This window comes from Ailuropoda melanoleuca, chromosome X (assembly GCF_002007445.2).
Source record: "Ailuropoda melanoleuca isolate Jingjing chromosome X, ASM200744v2, whole genome shotgun sequence".
Classification (NCBI taxonomy): Eukaryota; Metazoa; Chordata; class Mammalia; order Carnivora; family Ursidae; genus Ailuropoda; species Ailuropoda melanoleuca.
Genome location: NC_048238.1, coordinates 95,378,013 through 95,400,243, shown reverse-complemented (window position 1 = coordinate 95,400,243; position 22,231 = coordinate 95,378,013). Strand labels below are relative to the sequence as shown.

At 43.4% G+C, this 22,231-nt stretch overlaps 1 protein-coding gene across 1 annotated transcript; it reads left to right on the top strand.

Moving 5' to 3' along the window:
- The first annotated feature begins 15,139 nt into the window (after nucleotides 1–15,139).
- USP26 (ubiquitin specific peptidase 26) lies at nucleotides 15,140–17,922 on the top strand. The gene has a single exon (XM_002918753.3). It carries the CDS (start codon nucleotides 15,140–15,142, stop codon nucleotides 17,876–17,878), a length of 2,739 nt encoding a protein of 912 aa, XP_002918799.2. The 3' UTR covers nucleotides 17,879–17,922.
- The last annotated feature ends 4,309 nt before the right edge of the window (nucleotides 17,923–22,231 follow it).

Here is a 22,231-nt window from a genome sequence, read left to right as displayed (position 1 = left end):
TCGATCCCACAACGCCGGGATCACGCCCCGAGCCGAAGGCAGACGCTCAAGCTGTGCCACCCAGGCGCCCCTCTCTCTTTTTCTTGATCAGGTACACAAACTCAGTAGACTCCTACAGCTTTCTATTGGCAGCTATGTCAAGTGTCATCAACTCTGGAAAAGGGGTCAGAAAGGGAAATGTGGATGGGGCTGGGGTCAGCCAACATACAACATGTGTCACGTGGTAGTAAATATTACGGTAGAATTCCCATAACTGGCAAAGTATCAAGCTACGCTTACAATCACCTTATTTCATAGATCTGTGTCCAGTATGGTAACTACTTGTATCTATAGCCACTGTAGCTATGAAGATTAAAATTAAATACAATGAAAAATCCAGGACCCTCAGTTTCATTAGCCACATTCAGGTGTTCAATACCCACACGTGGCTGGTAGCTACCATAGTAGACCGCACTGATACAGTACATTTTCATCTCCACAGAACGTTCTATTGCACAATGCTGTGCTAGGTGAAATAGGGTCAGTGAAGGGACAGGGTTAGCTCCCATTTTTCAGTGTTGGCCAATGGTGAAGCAAAGACCAAATACCTGGGTTTCTAATGCTCAGATTATTCTTCTTTTAAGTAGATAGCATTGTTTTTTGCACATTTCTTTCTTCTTAATATTGCTTCTTATCTTCAAAAAATTATACCTATACTTTGTTGTTCTTTTATGCTCTAGTATAAATGAGTAGCTAAAAATGCCAACCTGGGTATCCTGAAGTGTTTTCATTCCTAATACACTGAGCCACTTAACATTACAGTATAGCAAGGGCCTAAATGACCATAAAGAAGTCAGTCGAGAGTAGGTAAGAATTGTGAAAGGACTGCATTCTGTTTTTTACTTTCTGTGATAGCTAAAAGGCATGGCCCTTTAAGAAACCAGATGATAAAATCACGTGTTTATGAGGCTTAAATTCAGTGAATGAGGACTAGCTAGGGGCACAAAATGTTGCCTACCCCTTAAAAAGCTTCTTAGATCCTCGGCCTGGAGAAGGGCTAGAGTGGAGGAGGAAAGTCCAGAAGTTAAGATTGTTGTTAGGAGTAATAAAGAGGGGGCCAGCGAGAGAGGGAACACAAGCAGGGGGAGTGGGAGAGGAAGAAGCAGGCTCCCAGCAGAGGAGCCTGATGTGGGGCTCAATCCCATAACACCGGGATCACACCCTGAGCCGACGGCAGACGCTTAACCGCTGTGCCACCCAGGCGCCCCAATAAATAAAATCTTTAAAAAAAAAAGAGTAATAAAGAGGAGATAGGTTGGTATCACTTAGATTCTAGGTAATAGCTAGATAGAAATGGAAACCCCTGGTTTCAAGCATGTTTAAATAGTCTTGGGTGATAGAGGGGGACAAAAGAAAAGGCATTAGTTAGGAAAATAGAGAATATTAGAAGTAATTGAGAGCAGCCACGCATTTCACTTTGGGGGTGGGGTGGGTCATCATTTACTTAACTGGGCTATTCCAGAAATAGTAGATGGAAACTATGAAACTGATAATAAACCTATGTGAGCACATGATCTACTTTATTGCTGTCATCCTTGATTTCTTAATGTAAATTAAGTTGGTTTACCTGTACTGCCTCAATTAGCCATCCGTCATTAATCGCCTTGTGGCTATAGCCAGAGTTGAAAGTTGGCATCTCTCTGGTAGTAGCTGGCCTTCATTTCTAACTCCCTTTTTGTAATCAGAAAACCACATCACTAAAAGCCAAATACTTGGCAGCAACCCACTCCAGTGCATTAGTGAGGCCATATCCAGTATTCTTGATTATTGGCCTCATTTTTTTCATACCAAAGAAATTCAACTTTTCCCATAGCTCACTCCCAGGGTCCCTGCAGTCTCTGTGCATGTTTTTCAAGCCCTCGGCCAGAAAGCAAGTAACCAGCTTAAGCATCTGTAGGTTGAGAAGGTATTGGTTCCTTCCAGATCTGTGCTTTGTTTGTTTTCACATATCCAGGAGACATAAATGGAAATCCTCCTTGTGTCTTAGAAAAATGGCACCCAGATGATCCATGGAGAATCTGCGTTTAGGTCTTAGTAATGAGGTTATATATTTTGACAGCATATATACTGATATTTAAAGAACATTAGAGGATTTGTGTTCTTGAGCAAGTTATTTATCTATGGGCTTAATTTCCTCATTTGGAAATGAGGTATTTTTGTGAGACAAATTTTTTGATTCTCTGTGGGAAATATCCCTGCTCCTTAGTGTTTGGAAATCATTTAAGATGCCACCCCTCAGCACAGATGGAAAAATGCACTGGAAATTTCTGAAAACAGCTCTTGTAGAAAATGCCCAATACAACTCATGAGCTCTTTCAATGAGGAAATGACAAGTTGCTGAGGAAATTCTCACGCATTCTGACGTTTGTTGGGAGGCACTGAGTAAATCAATGTATTATTGATTGATCTGCTGTCATGAATCTATTTTTCTTTCCTTTTTGCAGTCTGTGTACCTGTATGGTGATCATCTAACAGAAGCCTGCACAGTTGTCCAGCAGCTCCTCAGAGAAGTAAGCATAGGTGGTTCCCCCAAATTCTAAAGGTATTTTGCATATGGAGTGGAAATAAGTAGACTCTAAAGAAAAGAAAGCAACTGTTCCACTGAGGAATTAGCCAAGGCTAGTTACTAGATTATGTGGACTCGGTCACATGTGCTCTCATGTGTCTAGTCAAAGCCATGGAAAAGTAAAACCCATAAAAGTGCAATTATGAAAATAGGGACATCAAAACCAATCAAATTCAAATCCCTTTTGGTGGCTTCAAAGTCAATCCCAATGTAAGAACTCTTTTTACAATTGCCCTATGCCTGCCTAATCCAACCTATCGTTTCACCCCATGAATCAATGACTTGATTTCACATTTGTTAAGTGGGCATGTTAAACACTGGCTCCCCAAAATATCACTGGAACAACCTGTTGTCAAGAAAGAACCAGCTGAGTTTATTGCCCACCACAGTAAGGGAGAACTCCATATTGACAGAGTCTAATCGTGTTTTGGGGGAAGAAAGGAAAGACTGGGGTATTGAGACTTTGAAGTCTGTCCTATCAGAAGTGGAGGACTTGATTAGGGTTGGGTAGAGTGGGGGCAGGGCAAAATAGGGATCTGGATGCAAAAGGTTCAAAAAGTCTTACAGTAGAAACTGTCAGTTGATGCTTTCTATTGAAGAGTTGCTGGAATGAACAGTGAAGCTATTTGCAACTTGTATCACCCTGGGCAAGAGTCTTTTCAAATAGTATGGTCACACTGAGGAAAGTAGTGGAGTCGTAGACTCATGTTAATGTAGTCAGTAGGCTGTGTGGGGTACATGATTTTGTTCTCAGTGCCTACATACTGAGGGAATACACGTGCCCTGAACTCTCCAGGTGCTTATGTATTTTAAAGTTCACAGACATAAGAAGCAAGAATTGAGGCAAGAGGGCTATGACTAGGTTGAGAGAATGATGGACAAATTCACAAAGGGAGGTAACATTTGAGCTAGGCCCTGATAATTGGTTATACCTTGAGAAAGGTTGAGGGATAACCTGGTCTTTCATGCTAAAGGCTACTGCTGCTTGGCTACTCATGACTTCCTTTCTTCTTTAAGAGTTCATTCAGGGTGTCTACAGGTGTTGTCAAGGATGTGGAGAAAAAAGAACGCTTGTGCACTGTTGGTGGGAATGCAAACTGGTGCAGCCACTCTGGAAAACAGTATAGAGGTTCCTTAGAAGTTGAAAGTAGAACTACCCTATGACCCAGAAATCGCCCTACTGAGTATTTACCCAACAAATACAAAAACACTAATTCAGAGGGATACATGCACCCCTATGTTTATAACAAGAATTACTTACAATAGCCAAGATATGGAAGCAGCCCAAGTGCCCATCTATAGGTGAATGGATAAAGCAGAGGTGGTATGTAGATACAATGGAATATTACTCAGCCATAAAAAGAATGAAAGCTTGCCATTTGCAACAACATGGATGGAGCTAGAGAGTATAATGCTAAGTGAAATAAGTCAGTCAGAGAAAGACAAATACCATTATGATTTCACTCCTATGTGGAATTTAAGAAACAAAACAAACGAGCAAAGGGAAGAAAAGAGAGAAAAATCAAGGAACAGACTCAGCTCTAGAGAACAAACTGGTGGTTACCAGCGGGGGGTGGGTGGGTGAGGGAAACAGGTGATAGGGATTAAGGAGGGCACTTGTGAGGAGAACCGGGGGGTGTACAGAGTGTTGAATCACTATCTCACGCCCCTGAAACTAGTATAACACTGGTGTTAAGTAACTGGAATTTGAATAAAAACTTAGAAAAAGAGTTCATTCAGGGCAAGTAAAGACTTTCCCCTTCTGCCGTAGTCCTGGGGGTGGGGGGAATGGAAGCAGTCATCGGGTGAGGTTCGGTGCCCTATTTTTGAAAGGCCAGGGCGCTCTCTAAAGCAAGGTGGCATGTTTCCTCGCCTATGCTTTTTTGTAAATGTACCTCAGAACTTGGAGAAGGGCTTCTTAGGGCTCTGCTTTCTCTACCTTCAGGATGGCCTGTGTCAGCACCACAGACACACGACTGAAAGATCAGTAGGGAAATGAGGGAGGGGTGAGGCGGTTTGTCGCATTGTCCGAGGGTGCAAGTCCAGAGCAGCTGCTCATTCTCTTACTTGTGCTTTCTGCGCTCCTTTTCCTTCCAAGATGAGCGAGCCGAGAGCAGAGCCCTGTTTTTGGCAGTGCGGTAGAGACCCCAGAAGCCGAAGCTGTAAAGCCCCAGATAACTGGAAACACTGACATTTTTTTATTTTGGACTGCTCTCTTTTTATCAATCTGTCTCTCTCCCTCTCCCCCTCCCCTCTTTGTCTCTCTCACACACACACATACACTTTTTCTTTTTAAAAGCAACAAGGAGGAAAAAAATTTGCTATGCAGGATGAGGAAGCTCTTAAGTAGGGAGATGAATGAGAACCACTCTTTTAGGGGTTAGAGGTATGATTTCAAAGGTTTTGAGAATCCACTCTTAAGGATACTTCAGAACAAGTTAAAGAGCATAATAATGAAGAAATTAAGGCAACTTTGCATTTCTCCTGTTGAGGGAACTGAACTGATCTCTCAGAGCAGACAGATTGGTGTTTGGAAGCCATTAAGAGGGATTTTCATTCCAGCACTGCTGCATTTAGTTCATTCTCAAGTTCATTTTCCCCTCAGAAGTGGCTGGGTCACGTTCCCGCGCAGCTCTCAGCAGGCCTCTCTGCCTGAAACACCAGAAAGATGCTTTCTGTCGCTGCCCTCCTCACTGTGGAAAGGAAAATGCTGCAGCTCCCCCTTGTGTCGTGTGAGGCCAAAAACAGCCCGGAGGGACCTGCTGGGCCAAGTCCACTCCAATAGTATCTTGGAAGTGTCTCCTTCCAGGCTTTCTGGGGGGCGGGACGGAGCGGTGGGGGGGGGGCTCCAGCTGCTCTCTTGGGATTCTCCCTTCTTTCCTGCACTCCTGTAGAGTATCCAGGAACCTCTTTCTTGGAGGGTCGCCGTTTTCTGGCAAACGCTTCCTTCAGGATGATTTTCCTTATGACCCAGGTTGTCGTGCAGTTACCGTCCACCTAGTGCATCCAGGCTTGTACCATTTAGTCTCCACACCGCGGGAGTGGAATTTGATTCTACTGTTGCCTCCTCCTGCCCTGTCGTGGGGGCCACTTCATCCTGTGTCATGACCTTTCAGTTGGAGTCAGGCACTGCTTTCTTTGCCCCCGCCCCCGCCCCCCAAGGTAAACTTGCCAAGTTTTCCCGAGTGTCTCACGCTCGCCCTGGTACACGAGCTTGGACTTGAACATTGTGGCCGCTCGGTAAGCATGCAGCCAGGGTGTGAGATGCAATGACGTGTCTGTCTCGGAAACAGCTCCCCAGTCTTTGTCCCCTCCCCACACCTGACCTGGGCGCAGGAGTAGGGGAGATGCCACAGGGTTCCCTATGAATGAATTTCCTTACTTCCAATAATCTTTGATAATTACCGAAATTCCTCACACACGGCAATTCTTGTGTAATGTGGTTCTCATTACCGATTTTGAACCTTTGCCAATATTGCAAGAAGAAAAAAAGTCTCATTTTACAAATTATTTTTAAAAATTATATAAGTTAAAAGATCCTGATTCTTAAAAAGATTTCCACCGTTTTGTTGTTATAAGACAAAACCTTAATTGAATTGCTTCACTGAGGTGTGTACACATTTTATTTTTGTGTGTGTTTTTTGTGTGTATGTATTTTATTTTTATTTTTTTAAGTTGTTATTTAAATTCCAGGTAGTAAACATGCAGTGTAATATGAGTTTCAGGTGTACAGTATAGTGAGTCAACACTTCCATACATCACCCGGTGCTCGTCATAACAAGTGCCCTCCTTAATGTGTGTATGCATTTTATTTTTGTTGTTGTTCCTTTCTCTTTCTTTCTTTTTCTTTTCTTTCTACACCCAGCACGGAGCTCAAACTCACAACCCTGAGCTCAAGAGCTGCACGCCCCACCAACTGAGCCTGCCAGGTGCCCCGTGTGTATGCAGTTTAAATGAGACTGATAGATAGTTCTTTCCCTGTGCAGTCTCCTGTCCCCCTTAACCTGGTCTTCACGTCCTCTTCAGCTTGCTGTTCCAGTAACAATATGAACCCATTTCATTTCCCCCCTTCCTGCCCAGCCAGCCCTTATTTTAAGAGTCTAGACGCTGTTGTCTTGAGGAGAGATAGAATCTTTTGGGCCCAACCCTTAAAAAACTCCTGCTTGTCCAGCTTTATGATTTCCTTTGGCAAAGGAAAGTTTCACTCCACACAGATCGAAAACCAACTTTGCTCCCCGCTCCATATTCGCTTGGTGGCCGGGTCATACAAGCAGCCATACCAGGTAGCACAGGCTTAAGGGATGAGTCTCGCAAAACGTGAATGCTTTGTGAATTCTAAGGTAGGAAAAACCAGGCCTGGCAACGTTCTGAATGAAGCAAGACTTGGACAGGGTCTTCAAAGGCAGGGTAGAACCGAACCAAAAGGAAGGGCAATTATTAAGGAATCCAGGCAGAGAGGAAATGCTATGAGCAGCTGAGGTGGCAGAAAACAAGGGGACTCTTAGGTACCACTAACTGAATTCTCCTTATCTTGCTTAATACATTTTCCCTCGGGCTGCCATGTTTTGTAGATTTGTCTTCTACCTGATCTGTGGGCAGGAATATTTTATCGCTTCATCTTTGGATCTTGTCCACAGTTGACTAGGTATCAACAGATATTTTGGTTAGTAAGTGAATAAACAAGTGAACCCAATACTTTGCAGGGAAGGGCTGCCAAATACTAGGAGAGTTGCAGTAGGGGAAAAGGAATTTCCAGAAAGCCTCGTTTATCATAATTTCAATGTAACAAGCATGCATTTTCTCATGAGAGACCTCTCTTTTTTAATGAAATCATATTTAACTTCTGGAAAATAATCTGCATTCTGTTTTCCTAATCAACTGTGTCTTATTAATAGCGCTAACATAATCATTCTAAAAGAATGAAAAACCAAAAAATGCCCTGCCAATTCTGTCTCTCAGAAGAGGTTCAAAGCCTGAATAGTTCATGGGAACAATTTGCTAGTCTGGAGAATTCTTCCCATTTTGGTCAGGGCCCCCTATGGAGAGATTTATGTGCAGTGTATGTCAGGAGGCAAAATAATGGCATTTCTCTGCTATACAATGACTCGGACATTTGCTGGGGGCAGAAATGCACCTTTAAACCAGAGAAAGAAGCAGAGTCTGCCCTGATCCAATCATTTTGAAAAGCCATGCGCCCTGAAGCTGGGACCAAACATAATGACAGGATTTAATTGCTAAAGCTCTAGAGGCAACGCGCCTCTTGATGTGCTGACCTTTAACCCGGACTCGGGAGGGTGAAAAAGAGAGGGGACCGTTTCCCTGCCCCTTTCCCCCCTTCCCAATCTGATTGTGCCTGTTTCTAACCCTGTCTGCATACCCTAACGTGCAGCTCCCCCCCCCACCTCATTCCCATTAGTTACTTCCAGCTTGGGGGCTAGGGTGGGAATGAATAGAAGAACAGAAAGGAAGGCGGGAGGAGAATAGCAGGAGGAAGTCTACAAGCAGTTGACAGCTGCTCAGAAGCAGGGGGCAGAATTACAGCATCCGAAATGAGAGCTGAACCCCTGGTCCCCTGATGCTTCTGCCCCACCCCCACCCCCAGTAGTTCATGGGATTAGGCTTTTCCATTTTTCTGTTCTCTGTCCCTATTTCGACTTCTCTGGTGCATGTTTGTAATGACTCCCCCCTCTACACCTTCGGCTCCCTGACTCCTTTCATGTGGTGCCTCACGAATGGTGGCATCGCGAGCAAAGGGAAATGCAAGGTTCTGCGTATTACACGTCCGCTCCATGGCAGCTGGGCAGCCCAGTACAGCTGGAGAAAAACACAGATCTGCAGATGTGCTGTGAATCTGTGACCACGAGCCTGAAGTCAGCCCTTCGTGCTGCTCTGCAAGCGTTCCAGTCCATTCATTCTCCTGCTCTTCTCCACAGTTCACACACCCCCTTTCTCTCCAGATGTCTTCCCTGGTCTCGGGCCACATGGGTCTGCTGTGTTGCTAACACGCCCAACACCCTCCCCTATGCGGGCCTTTGAACTTACTCTTCCTCCTGCCTGGAGCACTCCGCATCTGTCTCTTTGTTCCCTCACTTCCTGCAAAAGCCTGCCACGCAGTGTCATGGTCCTCAGCTGGGCCTGCCCAGGCCACTCTGTCAAAGGCAGCACACACGCCCCCCCCCCCGCCACCAGCGCACCCTGAGCCCCTGACCTTATATTTTCTCGAGCAGTTACTACCATCTGGTAGTCTATGTACTTTTGGTGTGTACATTTTCTGTCTTCCCACTAGAATGAGCATCTTACGAGACCATGGGATTTTTTCTTCCACACCTAGAGCTTACCACAGTGCTTGCTAGTATGCCACACGTATTTAAGGAGCGAGTGGCTAGATGCAGGCCCATTGAGTTTTGAGGAACCCCTTTTCCCATTTGCCAAACCCAACAGATTCACCTGCTCACCTCCAGTATTTTTTGTATGTGACCATAGTTTCCAAGCCCAGATTTGATGCACATCATGTAACTGGTGGAGAGCATTATCTTTTACTTAGACTTTCTTGGGAAATTCGGTGTGGTGATGAGGTATACCCTACTTAGCATCACAGTCTCCAACGAATCTTAGAAGATCATTTTCCAGCTAGTTGAATGGGTCCCGAGAGTGGAATTGGCCTATCCAAGGTCACTAAGCTGTGTTTAGTTTAACATAAACGTGACTTGAAGTTGTTTGGCTTTTTAGGGCTCTTGTTTGGGATTATTAGAGATACCAAGAAGTTATCAGAAACCTCTGTGGTAATTGTCTGGCCCGGTCTTACTTACTGCATACAGAGGCCAGCACACTAGCTCAGGGGTCCTTCATTTCTACCCAGTGAGGCTCGCTATGGTAACTGAACGGGACTTCTCACCATACGCTAGGTGTGTCTTAGAGAAGGCGGGAGGGGTAGAGGGAGAGAGGCTTCAGCAGACTCCACTCTGAGCCTGAAGCCCACTGCGGGGCTCTATCTCACGACCTTAGCATCATGACCTGAGCAGAAACCAAGAGTTGGACCCTTAACGGACTGCACCACCCAGGTGTCCCTCACTCCACATGTTTTTAAACTTGAGAAGTTGTGAAATGAGGGTGCCGGGGTGGCTCAGTTGGTTAAGCATCTGCCTTCAGTTCAGGTCATGAACCCAGGGTCCTGGGATCGAGCCCCATGTCAGGCTCCCCGGAGCCTGCTTCTCCCTCTTCTGGTCCCCCTTCTTGTGCTCTCTTGCACAAATAAATAAATAAAATCTTTTTTAGAAAAAAGTTGAGAAATAAAATGATAATTAAAACTCATCACCTGTACCAAATCACCTTCTCTACCTTGATCCTCACCTGTTCAGTGAAATAAACACGTACTTGAGTTTATATAGGTGATCCCAAGTGTAATAAGATGTCAGTGGAAAAGATCAGACACTCGAGCTGTTTCTTTCTCATAGCCATGAGCCAAAAGGGCCCTCTAGGCTTTATTCTTCTGCCTCCAGGTTGTAAATACCTCCACATTTTCTCCTTCTGTAATGAATGCTTTGAGAATGAGAAATGCATATTCGATTTTGAAGGATGTTTGGTTTTCAGGTTTTTCTTGCTCTTGAAATAAGGAAAGCATGAATGGTGGGAAATAGAAATACAAGACACAGAGGGTAAATACTCCAAAAGCCTCACAAATCCTCCAAAAGTTATCTTAATGCACAATTATTAACTGGGCTTCTGGGTTCTTGGACTCGCAGGCATTTTCCCCAAGGGCCAGTTTCTTTGAGGGAAGGCTTGGGAAATCTCACTCCAGAAGATCCTCTCCTTTACAAAACACTGCTCCCACCCTGACTTTGTGTCAAGCGCTAGACAATGGCAGTGAAAGGACATTTTCCCAGATCTTTTGTCCCCACCGGAAGCAAGGCCCTTTGCGTTTGTGATGTGTACAGGATAATACTTACAGTCTATGTTGCTTAGGTACAGTGAATGCTCATGTCCTCTGTGTCCCTGAGAGCCCTGGTCATGATACACGGCATAGAGCCGACAATGCAGGAAATCATAATCCGCAGCATAGAGCAGATGTTCAGCAAATACTCAATGACCAAGAAGATCGATGTAAAGTGAATTAGTAAATGAATCATGAAGCAGACATTTCTACCAAGAGTTTTGAACCATATAGCCATCTTCGTGACTCCGAAGGTGATGCCTCCAAATCTGACAATAGTGCAGCTCTGTGAGCCTGCGCTCTGAGATCAGCAGCTAGCCTCGTGTGTTGCACTAGTCGGTGACCAAATTGAACGGACTGAGTTTGTGGGTAAAACGAGAGAAAAACGCTTTGGCTTTCACGACTTTGGAATGGAGTTGGAATATCAGTACTGCTGACGCCTAGTTTAGTCTGCATAGAATAGTCACATAGCACTCTTCAGTGGAGTCAGAAAATGGATACATTTTAGTTTAAAATCTTCTAAAAACAAGCAATCAAAGAAGCCCTGAAAGCCTCTGAGTGACAAGGCAGAATCAGAGGATTTCAACTTCAGATAGTCTAGCTTGGAAAGTGAGCAGTGGTTAGACCCCTCAGCAAGATGGCTCCTAATTTGCACTTTCCCTGCCCAGCGGGCTCAAGGAAGTCGCCTTTATTCTGGAATGAAATATACACACGTTGAACTGTGAGGTAAGAGTGATGAATGGAGACATCATTTTTGGAAACACATGTCTTTCAACTGCTCTCTTGAAGGCAGAGAGTGGAAATGCCATGAGGGTCTTAGATTATTTCAGCTATCATTAGAAAGAACAGACAACAGTTTTTGATAAATACAGATCAGCCGGGATTGCAAAAGTTTTGAATGCAGCTTGGAAATCGTTCTGGGGTTATAGGTTCTCTCAAGTGGCTGAAATAGGAACAATGAAGACTTGGTCTGTGTGTGTGTGTGGAGAGGAAATAGTTTAAACTCTTCCTTAGCATCTACAGTAGGACGGTGAACTATAAATAATCCAGACAACTTGACCCTGCTGTTGTGCTTGAATGTCTTTATGGCCCCATTTCCACCATGATAAATCTGATCATTCTCTCACTTGGATGCATATGCACTTCTGTGTACGGATGGACGCAATCCCTACTTCCCTGAACAGAGCTTTATAGATAAATACTTGGTAAAACAAAAATCTCCCTAACTTATGCTCCACCAATTTTGAGTTTTTGATGACTTGGGCAGGGACCAGACCAAGCAGAAGTTTCCTTTAGCATTATCCATAAAGACAGGGTTTGCTGAGCAAGTTAATAACACAGACAAGATTTAGGAAGAGTATTTAACTACGCAGGAGAAAATACAGGTTCCCATACATTTTGGCACATGCCTTCTTGATAACAAACATTCGTAGTGCTAAGTGCTTACCTATTCATTAATTCAGATTGGTCCCCTATAGAGTTATTCAGAAAGTTTTAATTTTGAGTGACTAAGTACATCTGATCCTTCCTCACTGGTTTTGAGTTACAGAGAGCTAGCTCAGGTTATGTGGACCCTATTGTCAAGGCTGGTTATAGGAGCCTCTCTAGCCTACATGCAATGGGCAAGAAATTCTTAGACTTACTTTTGTCAGTGAGCCCAATACTCTAGAGTTGACCATGGTGTCAGTGGGATGCTAATCACTAATATAACTTTTTTTTTTACTAATATAACTTATTTGGAGTCACTGGTGTGTCCTGTGGAGAGCTAAGCATAGAAGAAGCAGGTCGGGTGGGGGGAACAGCACATTGGTCTCTGGTACCTTATAGCCTAAGATCTCGGCTTGGCCTAATGGTAAATATTTGTCAGGAGGGCCACTAAATTTTGTCTTTTTTAAAACATATGTGTACAGTGCTCAATACCAATGGACATATACTGATGGGTATTGGGAAGATCCATTCTATTTTAGAAAGAAATGTTCATTACCAACAGATGATGCCTTGGATGCTAGCAGCACTATACCTAAAGTCCATTTTAATGTCATCTTAGAACATTTAGGGTTTGGGGAATGGGTTCTTTACTTAGTACTCAAGAGTTTGTCCTTGCCTTGAACACAATCTTCTAAGCTTAGTGAGTGTTCACATAGGATGTTTGAGACATTTTTGGAAAGCTGGGATATTTGGCTATATTTTTTTTTTGATCGTGTGTAATTTGGTTGATACAGGATGACAAGCAGAATTACCCATGGCGGGGCTTTTTTAATTGACCTTTTCCTGTCATATTTTAGGGCGTTTAGTGGTAACTTAAATTTTCAGTTCTACTTTGACTACTTACGTGTAGGTTGTGGTGATCTTAGTGCACTGTCCCAGTGCTGTTCCTCGTAGCCTCATGGGAACTTCTCTTTTCCTACATCAGTGATTTGCTGTCTGACTGTTTCCTTCTACTTACCTTCTGCTAGCATGTTGTTAGGGACCCTACAGTGTAGAAGCCAGGGGTATCTGGCTTGTCCCAAAGCAGGCAGTGTGTGCTTGGAAGTGTTAATATGTAAAGAATTAGGGTTATAGATTTATCACTTTGTGAAACTAATGAAAAGGTGCTAAGGTGCCTTCATGAGTGATGTGTTTACAAAGCCTCAGAACATGTTTGGGGAGATCTTGGACTGAAGTTCAGAATGGATGGCTTTGAAGTTCTCAAGCCAAAAATGACCTAAGTCAGGTAAATTTGGTAGACCTAACTTGTTGAAAAATATGTTTCACTCATGGTTTAGTAGGCAAGGCACCTGGGGAGTAGAGAGATGGGATTATTTCAAGAAATCGACCTCATTTAGCTTGTGGGAAGTGCACGTCAGCCAGTTGCAAGAGGAAATCAATTGGAGGAGAATGTGGAGGCAATTCTAGCCAATCAGAAGGACAGTGTTAGACTGATTATAAAAATGGTTCCTTTACAGTCTTAATTCCATGTAGTCTAGAAGACAAACAGATCTCACACTCACTGTCCACATCCCATAATTAACCCTGGATGAAAATGCCGTGTATTTGTCCATGGATGGCTAGATATGCCCTAAAGGTGTTCAGAGAGTATTTTCTGGAAAGGAGAATACTAAGACCTAAGGCCTACTAGAAGTTGTTGTATGTGATTTTCCCATTGCCTGGGCTGGTGGTCCAGTTGTACTGCAAGGCCTTATGACAGCTCCCCAAAGCCCAGTTGACCCAGAGACTCAAATGGTGATTCTAGTTTAGACAGGTGAATGTAAGCATAGTTGCAGGTATGAGGAAAGCAAGACTAATGATCCAAGATATGGTGTAGTCTAGTATATAATTCACCCATGTTGAGCATAACCAGTTTTTCTCTAGGCCATATGGTGATGCAGTAAGAAATCAAAAGTAAAAAAATGTTAATTGAGACTTAGTAAGATATTTATGTGTGTTAATGAGAGACCCTTAATGCTGACTTGGTTTTACCCCTGGTATAATGGCCAAAAGGGCACCAGACCGTTGGTTTGTTTCCTTTTTTAACCTGGGGCATTCTTCACTCTGCATGGATGATATCAACCTTGAAACTCTGGGCATGCCTCCATAGGAACAGTGAAGCCAACACTGGAGCCCATGGGAAACTTTTCACTCATATCCTGTTTCTTGTAAATTGTTTATACCACCTGCATGTGCTTGTTCAAAAGTAAAGCACAGTAAACACAATCTTGAGCTTAGTCTCAGTCATAATTTTAACCAACTTTCAAAATTGCTTTTTATGGTCCTGCTCCACATGGCTTTAAATTTTCAATTACCTCTTATCATAAGAATTGGTATTGCTTAGAGCATACCAGGTCATCTGGGCTTGTTGGAGCTGGAGATAGCCAATTCTTTGATATCTGCTTTAAGCATTGGTAGGTTCGGTGCCCACATGGGGTAGAATGTGTGGACTTCACACTGTGACACGTGAAAGAAAGAAACATAACTGGATTTGGAAAGAGGTAGATTGATTTACATTTAGTGGCCTGTGTATGAAGTCCTGTAGATTTCTGGACATTAAGAGCTATTCACCTGTTATTGGTTTGAGGGCTGCCAGTGCCTCCACTCTCTTATGCACTTATTATGATTGCTCTGTGGGGTCATTCTATGGCAGGAGGATTAGTACATTATATGCCTATGCTTGAGACACTGTTCATTATGCTCTTCAGCTATGTATTGAAAGTCTTCCAAGTGTTTAATGATTTCAGTTGAAGTGGGGAAATTAATCAGAATAGAATCTAATGTTATAGTGGAAAGGAGATTTAGCGTATGGGAGTAGAATTTGAGTTCTATCCTGGTAACTTAACTGATTTTTCTTGATTTTTTCCCCCAGTAGCTGCCTCGCCTTAGAAATCAAGATTCTTCCCTCGTGTCATCCTGCACAGCTCTTGAAGGGTATTGGTTTTATCACTAAATAGCTGGACATCCAGAACCTGAAGAAACTGTAGTATAAAACCAATACTAGAAATAGAACCATTCTTATAGAGAACTAAAGAATCATTTCTTGGTGCCGTCTCTGAAAGTGAGCTTGCAAAACAAATTGGAACTTCGAGATTGTCAATAATTCAGGATACGTGTAATTTATTTGTGAAGAAAAGATGGCCACTCTAATGGCACATGGTTTTGTCCAAATATGGAGCAAGAGGATGGGGATGTCTACGTCCAAAGAAGCATACATCAAAACAGTGGAAAGAAAGAAGATCAAACTGGTGGTGCATTTCACCACCGGAGAAAATAAAACTTTTCAGCTAAGTAATAATATTAAAAATGTGGTCCTTAGATCGTATGGAAAAAAGCAAAATCACCTGCACTTAACTTTCCAAAACAATAGCTTCTTGTTTATTGAAAAATTATCTTCCAGAGATGCTAAACAGTTGAAGATGTTCCTGGATAGAGTCCATCAAAATAATATTCAGCCATCTGTGAGACCTGTGAAGGATGGAGGTATCTTTGCCAGCATTACAACACCGAAGGTAATCAATAAAAACTCATTCCACAAAGCGCGTAAGAAGCCAAGTAGTGGATCTTTTCAGACAGGAGAAGGAAGTGGAACATCTGACCAGAAGATGCCTTCGTTTGCATTGAAGTCATCAAAACCTAGTTGCAAAGATTTACTAGAGAATGGATATGGGAAGAGGAAAAGGATGCTATCATCTGGTTCAGAGATGAATGGGAAGAACCCAAAAAAGAGTAACTCTGTAAGAAAGAAGAAATCCCAGACAAATCCCTTGATGCATGTAAGCCACAGTGAAAAGAAAAAATTGAGGTTAAGAGTGTTAAAAAAGGATAAGAAATTAGAGTTTGAGCCCTTAATCAAGACCGTTTCTCCTGAAAAGCCTCCCCTGGATGGCAAGGGTTTTCTTCAGATGTTGTCTGAGAAAATGTATTTGGCATTTCTTTTGGCACCAAAGTATAATGCAGATTATCCAGAGTGGGACAAACTCAAGATGACCTTTGATTTCTACCCAGAAAAATTATGGCAAGGCCTCCCCAATTTGGGAAACACCTGTTATATGAATGCAGTTTTACAGTCCTTATTTTCGATTCCATCATTTGCTGATGATTTACTCAGTCAGGATTTCCCATGGGGTAAAATTCCCCTTGATGCTCTGAGGATGTGCTTGACACAGCTGTTTGTTTTGAAAAATATTTATAACATAAAAATCAAGAAGAGGTTACTTGTGAATATTAAAAAAGCCATTTCAACAGTTGCAGAGATCTTCTCTGGCAACATACAAAATGATGCTCATGAGTTTTTAGGCCACTGTTTGGATCAGATGAAAGAGAACATGGGGAAATTAAACACAATTTGGAAAATGAAAATTGAATCCGAGGAGGACAATTCAGCTCAACAGGTCTTTGCTGGCAGTGCTGCCACCAGAGTGCTCATTTGTCCCGTCATCACTAATTTTGAGTTTGAGCTGCTGCGCTCTATTATTTGTCAAGCCTGTGGTCAGGTTGTTCGCAAGGCAGAAGTGAGTAATTATCTCTCCATCAACCTTCCCCAGGGAATGCAAGCTCTGCCTTTGTCTATTCAATCTGCTTTTGATCTCTTCTTTGGAGCAGAAGAACTTGAGTATAAATGTGAGAAATGTCAACACAGGAGTTCTGTTGCAGTGCACAAATTCAGTAGGCTCCCCAGGGTTCTCATTGTTCATCTGAAACGTTATATCTTTAACCAGTTTTGGTCACTAAGGAAGGATGACCAGGAAGTTGTTATTTCCAAGTATTTAAAGTTATCATCTCATTGCAATGAAAGTACCAAACCACCTCTTCCTGTGAGCAAGAATGCACATAATAGGGACTTCCACATCCTCAAAGTCTTTCAGAAGATGAGTGCTGAAAACCTCTGTCTATTAGCACCTTCCACAAAGTTGACCTCGGCATCTAGTCTTTTCCCGGTTCCACACATGGGGCCAGACAAAGAGTCTGAACCACAAAAATGCCAGATTCTCTATAAAAGGTCACACAATGAACAGCAGAAAAAAGACCTGGAAAAATGTTCCAGACGGAATATGACAAAGTCCAAATTGGTGAACGTAGGAGATGGAGCAGTCATTGAAAAAGAGCTATTAGCCCCTAGCTTAATGATGCATCTGGAAGAAAGGTCCTCTTCTCTGATCCATGACAACAAAGGTAAATCCACCAGGGGTCCAGAAACGTCTAAAAATCTAAAGCGAAAGAAATACAAGAAAACTAATGTGTTTGTAGATGTTGAGAGTGTCTCTGATACCACTGAAGATGTTTATGGTGGTAAAAAACCCAGAATTTCAAAAGAATTCCAGAAAGTGGCTGAACAGACCCAGCAGCATGAAAGGATGAGGATCTACGAACAAGCCCTTCAGCAGGCACTGCTTCAAGCCCTTTTGAAGCCACACACCCGGTGGCACAGGGAGAACCTCAGGAAGCATGCAGACTTAAGTTTCCAGGGGGCCAATGTGAATTCCCTCGGTGCATCGGGTTCCAATAAAAAACGTAGAAACAAACAATTTTTAGATATGGAGAAGACAAAAGCTGAAGCCAAGAAACCAAAAGGAAATGCTGAGATGAGAGATCTCTATGCCTATCGGCTCATTGGTGTTGTCAGCCATCTTGGGAAGACCCCAAATTCAGGCCATTATATCAGCGATGCCTATGACTTTGAGAGGCAAGTGTGGTTCACGTACAACGATCTCCAGGTATCAAGTATCCAAGAAGCTCTGATGCAGGAGGCTAGGCTTTGCACCGGGTACATCTTCTTTTACATGCACAATGAGATCTTCGAAGAGCTGTTGAAAAGGGAAGAGAACTCCCAGTCTTGTAGCACAGAGACAGGGGAGACCCTTCAGGAGAAATAAGTGGAACGGACTCCTGGTTGCACACATCTGCTTGACTCCTCATTAGTCACCACATCCTCCATGGAAGAAAAACTCTGAACTCTAGCCAAAGATGAAGAGGCAATTGGCATCCAGGACCAGAATTCAAGCAGAAACACTTAGGGAGAAACCTCCATTCCTAACCCTAATATAGACACTTCAACCCCACCGTTCCACCTGACAAACGTTCTTTTCTACTAGGCTAGAACTGTGCCCTCCATATTTGAGTGCAGTGGATTTTAAGTGCAGGCCTTGAACCAGCAGCATCAGGAGCACAGAGAAACCTCTTAGAAATGTAGATTCTTGGGTCCCACCACATCCCTACCTAGTACTTCAGGAACTTTCCAACTCTGGGGGCAGGTTGGTGGTAGGCAACGGCAATTTGATGGAGGTTTTGTCTGATGCTTGAGAAATTTAGAGAACTACTCTAGTGTGTTAGAATATCTTGGTGGATTTTGCTGTTGTATATTTTAATTACATATATTTCTAAAAAGGGTCTGATTATGTTTTTTGTTTCTTATATTCATGTATGTCTTTCCTTCAGAAACTTATAAAAACAAAACACACACACAGAAATCACTCTTCTGATCACACTCAGTGATCCGATGAAAAAAATTTAGTTTCTGGAGTCCTGACCAAAAAACCACAGAAACACCAATTGCCGAGGTCCTAGCAATTAAAATAGTTGCTGTGGTCTGTCAATAAATAGTGAATGAAGCTGGTAACTCATGAATCCTTTCGGGCATACTCAGATGAGACTCTAACACCGGGTCAAGTCTCCAAATCATTTGTTAAACTCCTCCTTTTCCTCAATGTCAAAGGCGCTATATACTCTCAAGCTATAAACCTTAAGGATGGAGATCTTATTTGCCCTTAAGATCTTGACCCATTTTTCCTGTTGGCTAGCAAGCTGTTCTTGGTGTCATTTTGGTCTTCTCAGAGAAGCACTTGCTTTGCCTCAAAGGAATATTGATTTATCAGAACTTTATCTGAAGCCTTGAACAATCCTCTGCATTCAATATTACAAGACTAATTCCAGATTTCTTTTATTTCTCCGTATCTTTTAGCAATGTTGGCCTATTCCTTCAAGGAATAAACAAACAATGCACACTTTAAAGTGGACCTGTAAGATTTGGAAGTCTTACTTGTTACTGATTTGTACAATATCATAAAACTTGCACCAATTTGATACAATGTCATACAACTTGTGCCTGGAGATGATCTGCTTCGGGGTAGAACCTCATGGATCCTGAGGTGGTCATATTTTGTTGGAACTCCATGTGATTTAGGAATTTGGAATTCTGATAGCACGTAGGTGCCATCTCTGTCCCCTAGCCTTTTTCCATCACTGAGGCAGGGAACCTGTAACACCTTGTACCTTTGTTCAGAACAAATTATTTATAAAATACTCCTACTAAGAGGCTTTCTCACATCCCATGGAGGGACTGAATTTTTGGTTCCAGCGTTACCAGCGTGGGTGTCCCCCTTTATGGGGTATGGTCTTGGTCCAACTGTAGTTAATCCAACAGCTTGTTGATTCTTTTAACCCCAGAGACCCTTTAAGAGGTGAGCTGGAACACAGTGGCGTGGGAAAGTTAGACAATGCCCTGTAAGGGGAAAACCAGATTCAAAAGTTAGGGAATTCTGTTGTTCACAACACAGTGTATGGAGAAGGAGCTCTGAAGGACCTCCTTAGTTAGGAGATTCTTGAGGTAGACGCGGGAGAGGGCGCTTTCTAGATTGAATTAATCAGTCTCGTGGAAGAAAGTGCTGCAGACACAATGATAAGAAACTTGTTCAACTTGTGTAGTTCTTCAGCAGCTGCAGTGGTTGAAGGATAAGCCTGGAGTTACACTTAGGAGGAGAGGAGTGGTAGTTCAGTTTCACAATTTCAGGCTTTTGACTTTTCTAGAGTTCAGTCTGAGCTCAGTCGCATAGACATCAAAGCAGGAGTGTTGGTAAGAGTGAGCGAAAAGTTATTTTGCTTTGACAGGAGAAGGAAGATGCCAGTAGTTTTGAGATCTAGAGATGTCTGGTGTGGAGTATAGAGTACGACAGGGAAGCTCTGTCTGCCTGGACAGACGGCTTGGCTGGAACCCATCACCACCCTCAGAAGAAATTCGGAATGCACAGTGAGCAGTTGTATACTACTGTTTGCCCTGCTATACTCTTATTTAAATAAAAGATTAAAATAATTCTTAAGTGACTCAGTGGCTGTTACTTATTAGTGAATTTTTATTAGTTCTCTAATTTATAAACGAGGTTTCTTTTTCAGATTTTATTTATTTATTTATTTATTTATTTATTTATTTGGGGGAGGGAGGGGCAGAGGGAGAGGGAGAGAGAAAATCTTAAGCGGCTCCACAATGGGTGTGGGGCTTGAACCCACGGCCCTGAGATCATGACGTGAGCGAAATCAAGAGCCAGGAGCACAACCAACTGAGCCACCCAACGCCCCCAGGTCAGGTTTCTTTTTTTATTATTTTTTTAAAGGTATTATGTATTTGAGAGAGAGAGCACAAGCATGGGGAGCGGCAGAGGGAGAGGGAGAACCAGACTCCCCACTGAGCAGGGAGCCTGACATGGGGCTCGATCCCAGGACTCTGGGATCATGACCTGAGCCGAAGGCAGACGCTTAACCCACTGAGCCACCAGGGGCCCCCAGGTCAGGTTTCTAAATCATCCATGGATATACAAACTTTGACAGTGTATTAGTTTTCCATTGTTTCTGAAACAAATTACCACAAATCTGACGTCTTAAAACAACATGACCTTAGTGCCTTACAGTTCTGGAAGTCAGGAGTCCAAGATGGGTATCACTGGGCTAAAATCAAGATGTCGGCAGGGCTACAGTTCTTGCGGATGTTCTGAAGGGACAATCGGCTTCCTCGCCTTATCTAGCATCTAGGGGCTTTCCCACATTCTTTGGCTCATGGCTTCATTCCTCCACCTCCTTAGCCAGCAATATCGGGCTGAGATCTCCCACTGCCACTTCTGGTTCTCCCTCTTCTGCCTTCCTCTTCCACTTTTAAGAATCATGGTGAGACTGGCCCAATCAGATAATCCAGGACAATCACTGGGCCCAACCAGATAATCCAGGACCATTTCCCTACTTTCAGGTCAGCTGAATAGCAACCTTAATTCCCATTTGTTTCGTAAGGATACATTTATAGGTTCCAGGAGTTAGGATATGAACATCTTTGGGGGGTCCTTACTCTGCCTACTAATAGTAAAGTCAGTGAAAACTATTTTGTTCCAACAACAAAAAAAGCAGACTGATGTAGGACTCAAACCGTTGGAAAATGGTTTTGGTCGCTCCACCAGGTAAAGAGCCCAAAGCACCTAAGGTTTTGTTCAAGGGTGAGGGAGACTTGTCATTGGTCATTGAGGAACGAACAGCTTGAGACCAATGACAGAAATAAGGACTACAGTAGCTTTGCAGATTTTCTCTTTTCTATGTATGCGTCTGTCTGTCTATACTCACCATTCTCTTTTTCTCTATCCCGCTTCCTATATGTTATTTTATCTTATGTACAAGTAATTGGAGGTTAACTTTATAATTGAGTCTTGAGGTAACAGAATGTTCAGTGGGTGCCTGCCTGAATTTGAGGAGTAATTAATAAAGCCCATATGGATACCAATGACTTGGAACTCTGAGTCATCTAATTCGGGGAAACAGTGAAAACATACGAAAGGATGGGTATATCTATCTAGTAGGTGGAAAGAGGACTTGTTTTGTCGCTATAAGAGTTCAAATGTCCGTAGAGGGGTGCATAGGAAAGCTGAGTAACCGAAGGGATGGGCTGTGCCAGTTATCAACTCTCAGCTCCAAACTTACCCTTTAGTACCAGCTCTGCAGCAAGGGACAGAGCATCAGGCACCCCTTCCCTACGGTGAGCCAATGTTGAGCTTTTCAGGAGACAGGGTGAGGGGCACACTGCAAGGGGAAGTGGCTCTCTGGCTCTTTACAGTTGTGGAGGTGGGTTTGCAACGTGAGCTGTGATCGTGAGCCTACCTGGGGGATGAGCTAACCCAGCCACCGAACCAGAATGTGTGGTCCCTCATGACCTCAGAGCTGCAGCTTGGCCTGGTGATGCCGTTTCTGATGCCAGCTCAACCTGGACTCCATGAGTTCCAGGGCTCTGGCCTGCACCTGCGCCCTGACCCCCGTTGATCCTGTGCCCCTCCCAGGTTTGTACTCCACCGCCCTTCTAACGCCCAGCCCTCTTGACAAGAATCCACACACTGCAGGCCTCCTGCCATCGCACCCTTAGTCCCTTTGCGTGACTATGTGCCTGTAGCCCTACTGGTGCACTGGAGGAGCACCGCTGGGGA

Bases quoted from the DNA above. Each gene is read 5' to 3' on its own strand.
- USP26 (XM_002918753.3), top strand. From the start codon at position 15,140: ATGGCCACTCTAATGGCACATGGTTTTGTCCAAATATGGAGCAAGAGG.